Raw genomic sequence first — 4,871 nt, forward strand, 5'->3', positions numbered from 1 at the left:
GTTTAAAAAACAACCCAGATGCCCTTTCCCGTGGTTGTTGGAGTCACAAGTCCAAGACCAGTCTCCCTGGGCTGAAGTCGAGGGCTGGTTCCCTCTGTAGCAGGCTCCAGGGCAGAGTCTTGCTTTGCCAGCTTCTAGAGGCACCCTGCCTTCCTTCCTTGTCTTCAAGGCCTTCAGTGCTTCACCATCCTTTTTTTATTACAGGCGTTCACAGCCCTCCACTTCCCTCCAAGCACTGCTTTTGTTAAATGCCACACCTGTTGGTGTGTTGCATTTGTATTTTACTTCCTCCCAGCCTATCTTATAAATCCCTTGTAATTTTACCTTTTCACCACTCATCATTTAGGTGTGTATTTGTTTAACTTCCACAGAGTTGTGAATTTCCCAGGCTCTCCCTCTGTGAGTGATTTCTCATTCTGTTCCATTGTTGATCAGGGAAATACTTGGCATGATTTTGATCCTTTGTGAATGTATTGAGCCTTGTTTAATGGCCTAGCTTATCATCTTTCCTTGTGAGTGTGAGAAGAATACATTGTTTTGTAGTGTTTGGGTGGAGCATTTCCATAGTGTCATAAAATTCAGTTGGTTTATGGTATTTAAGTAGTTAAGTCGTATGCAGCAGTAGTTATCTATAGTCTTCAGCTATAGAGTTTTACCTGTAGAGGTTTAAATCCAGTCTTGTGTTCCTTGTGAATTTTCAGTCCAGCTGTTCTGTCCGTCATTGAAACTGTGTCGTTAAACGTTTCCAGCTACTGTGGTCGACACCTGTTTCTTCCCTCAGTTTGGTCAGTTTTTGTTTTAGGTGTTGTGACTTTGTTGTAAGTTTCTTACATGATTATAGTTGTCGCATCTTCTTCATAAAATTACCCCTTTCTCCTTATACAATGCTTGTATTGAGTTTTTGTTTGTTTGTTTCTAGTAGAAACATTTGTCTTAAGTCTGCCTTGTTTAATGTGCTCAGTGTGGCTTTCTTTGGTTACCTTGTGCATTTAATATCTTCATCCTCTTACTTTCAAGCTTTTTGCACCTTTCCTGGTAAAGTGTGTCTTGTAGACAGTATATAATTGGGTCATGTGGTTTTTCATTTTTAATCTGTTCTGCCATTATATAATACATTAATTTGTATTTAACCTTTTACATATAATGCCATTATTGATAAAGGATTTACCTATATGGTTATCTTACTTGTTTTCTCTTTCTTTTTTGATCACACACCATCAATCTGTATTTATTAACTAGCATTCTGCTGTAGAGAAGACTTTCCTCTGTCCACATTTTTTATTGCAGGGTTAGTTCACTGGCAGTATTGTTTCAGGTGTACAGCATAGGGATTTGATAATTGTATAGACTGCAGTCTGTGTAAAGTTATAAAATGTCATTATTTCCTGTGCTGCATTTCACATTCTTGTAACTTACTTACTATACTGCTAGTAGTGAACACCTCTCAGTCTCCTTCATCTGTCTTGTGTCTCCCCCAGCCCTCTGCCCTGGGGTAGAAATAGTCTCTGAACTGTGTCTGTTTATATTAGTTTGAAATGCGGCCCTTTGCAACATGGGTGGACGTAGAAGGTAAGTCGCAGAAGGACAGTCCTTATGTTTCCATGTGTCTGTGGGATCCAGAAAAGAAACACATCTGTGTCTTTTCCTTTCCTTCCCTTTCCTCCATTCCCCTTTCCTCCATCGCTGGCTTCTTTTATGGTAACTAGGTATTTTCTTGTGTACATTTTAACTGTTTTATTTCTCTGACCTTTTTTTGTTTTTTAGTTATTTCCTTAGTGGTTGCTCTATGTATTACAGTTACCAACTTATACCATCTAGTTTGCATTAATACCAGCGTAATTTAAATAGTATACAAAAACGTGGCTGCTGTGTATCTCCTTTCCTACCCTCCTTTGTGGTGTTATTGTCCTAAAGGTTCCATCTTTATACATGTTGTGCATTGCATCTTTACATATGTTATGTGCCCATCAGCAGAGATTTCTAATTATAATTTTATGCAGTTGTCTTTTAAATCAGATTAAAAAAATGATCCACAAACAAACAACACATTTATCTTGTCTTTTAAGTCCCCCAAGGGCAAAATCACCCTGATTATAAACCATCACTTTAAGGATTGGGGGGGCGGGGGAAATTGTTATCACATCACCATCTATCAGCTCATTTTAAAGTAACTTTGCATAATTTAGAAAGATTGCCAAGGAAATAGTTGGATTGGTGATTGGGTAATGAATCAAGTGTGTAAAACACACTGCATACTCAACTGTTTGCAAATCTTGGTTGATCTTTTCCAAAACAAAAGATACAGTAAAAATTTACTATGATTCTTGGGTTAAATGCCACCTTCAGGTTAAAATTTTGGTCTGATAAGTTCTGTTCAAGTATAGAAAATACTGTTGACTGAGCTTCACCGACTCGATGGACCTGAGTTTGAGTAGACTCTGGGAGTTGGTGATGGACAGGGAGGCCTGGCATGCTGCAGTCTATGGGGATGCGAGGAGTCAGATACAACTGAGCGACTTGACTGAACGAGCAGATAAATAGATACAAAAACCATAAGCTGACTCTAGTAGTGGTTTCTTGGCCTTCTGAGGAGCCTTTCTGGAGAATCACCGACTGTCAGTTCATTGCCTATTGCTGTTTTTTGTGGGCTGCGTGGTTGGGGGGTCACGTACTCTGAACATGTTCTTCCCTTGTACCTTCTGAACACGCTTTGGTGTGTAAGTTGGTGACCACAGCCCACACGTGAGCCTGCCACGGGGCCCAGTCCTTTTCAGGAGCCCCAGGTGGAAGGACGGCACCGTTCCTGAGCCTGCCACGGGGCCCAGTCCTTTTCAGGAGCCCCAGGTGGAAGGATGGCACCGTTCCTGAACCTGCCACGGGGCCCAGTCCTTTTCAGGAGCCCCAGGTGGAAGGACAGCACCGTTCCTGAGCCTGCCACAGGGCCCAGTCCTTTTCAGGAGCCCCAGGTGGAAGGACGGCACCGTTCCTGAGCCTGCCACGGGGGCCCAGTCCTTTTCAGGAGCCCCAGGTGGAAGGATGGCACCGTTCCTGAGTCCTCCACCCTCGTGCCCAGCCTCTGTCCTTGGACCCGCTGTGCCCCCTACGAAATGACGTGCTGATGGATTTTCTTAAACTTTATTACGGATTATGCGAGAAAAAAAGAAAATAATTCTAGACTCATACCCACATCTGTTAGAGGTGGTTGATCGTTCCACTGAACCATACTAAATGCTAATCAAAACTTTGACTTGAGAAAAGATCACTCAGTTAAATCATTACCAATCTTCATTTAAAAGAGTTGCGTTTATTGTTGCTCCTTCGCAGTTGGAAACTGGCTAGCTTTCAGCCACAAGAAACAGTCCATCACACCCTGAAATACTTGTTCTCAAAACCGCTGAGAGCAAGCAAGCTCCTAATTTGAAGCAAATATTACCGGGACTCATCATTTCACGCTTGTTAACTACTCATTTAGGTCTCTCACATTCCTAAACACAAGGAAGCTGCTGGCTCTTGCAGGCAAGCGCGTCTGTAAAGGTTAAACTGCACGGACTAGACACGCTTCTCCCGTCTCTTCCGTGTGCGCAGATGACACGCGGAGCTGGCGGCCCCGGGAGGGAACACGAGAGTGTCCCGGGCGTGGCCGTGAGCGCTGTCTGGTGGAGGCAGCCTCCGTGACCTCCCCGTCCTCTTTTCTCTCTCTGCTCCCCAGAACACCGGGCCCCTCTCTGCGGCGTCTGACACACCGTCTGCCACCACTCCAAGGTCTGAGAGGACTTCCTGAACTCCCAGGGCCTTGGGGTCAGCAAAGGGCCACGTATCATTGGGTCTCAGTGGAGAAAAATACTCTGATGTACATACTGCCTTTCAGTCACTCGTTCTGCAAAGCTTCCTCTACCTCCCCAGGTAACTGTTCCTTTTTTTTTTTTTTTTGACAACAAACATCAGGGAGCTTTCCAGTTGCAGTCACCTTTGCTGTTCAGTTAGTCGCTCAGTTGTGTCTGACACTCTGCGACCCCATGGACTGCAGCATGCCAGGCTCCCCTGTCCTTCAACATCTCCTAGAGTTTGCTTAGACTCATGACCACTGAGTCAGTGAAGCCATTCGGATGTAGAAGCTGGATTTAGAAAAGGCAGAGGAACCAGAGATCAAATCGCCAACATCCATTGGGTCATAGAGAAAGCAAGAGAATTCCAGAAACACATCTACTTCTTGCTTCATTGAGTACATGAAAGCCTTTGACTGCAATCTCTGAGTATGTATTTAAGCTCGCAAGGATGTTTGTGTCTCATATGTTGTTTCAGTGGGTCTCACGGAACAGGTGCCCGATAAAACCCTGTGTATTTATTACCTGGTGGGGAGAGGTGAATGGAGCTAGCTAGGGAGTGGGGTCCTACCAGCGAGTGGGAACATGCGAGGGTTGGCTTGTGGAGGGTCAGGTGGCTGCAAGGAGACATGGATTACGGGGTTGGGCACACGGCATTCTGTGTCGGTACTGGGTCGGGCAGTTTGTTAACACATATTTGTGGAGCTAGTCTGATGTGCTGGGAACATGTGATAGAAACTTTGGTGAATGGATTCCCAATGGGTACTGCCTTTTTTTTTTTTTTAATGGAACATTTGGAACAAGGAACTCTTAACTTCTCAGATCATATGGCCCTTGCCATTGCAGGAGCCGTGTGTGAGCTGTCGTGGACAGGGAGAAAGCAGAACTCATAACTGCCTCTTAACACACAGAGGATCCCTAATGGCCCTCCTGTTAACTCACAGAGGATCCCTAACCACCCTCCTGTTAACTCACAGAGGATCCCTAACCACCCTCCTGTTAACTCACAGAGGATCCCTAACTGCCTTCCTCTTAACTCACAGAGAA

The 4,871-nt window shown here is 44.5% G+C and overlaps 1 protein-coding gene across 1 annotated transcript in view; it reads left to right on the forward strand.

Annotated features, from left to right (window-relative positions):
- The window catches only part of LOC104983642, a 46,241-nt gene that overhangs the window by 688 nt on the left and 40,682 nt on the right, over positions 1-4,871 (forward strand). The window contains exon 2 of the mRNA XM_010833174.1: positions 3,710-3,762. Within this exon, the coding sequence (XP_010831476.1) occupies positions 3,710-3,762 (53 nt within the window). The remainder of the gene's footprint in view (positions 1-3,709; positions 3,763-4,871) is intronic.

Source organism: Bison bison, unplaced genomic scaffold (genome assembly GCF_000754665.1).
Source record: "Bison bison bison isolate TAMUID 2011002044 unplaced genomic scaffold, Bison_UMD1.0 scf7180017863030, whole genome shotgun sequence".
Classification (NCBI taxonomy): Eukaryota; Metazoa; Chordata; class Mammalia; order Artiodactyla; family Bovidae; genus Bison; species Bison bison.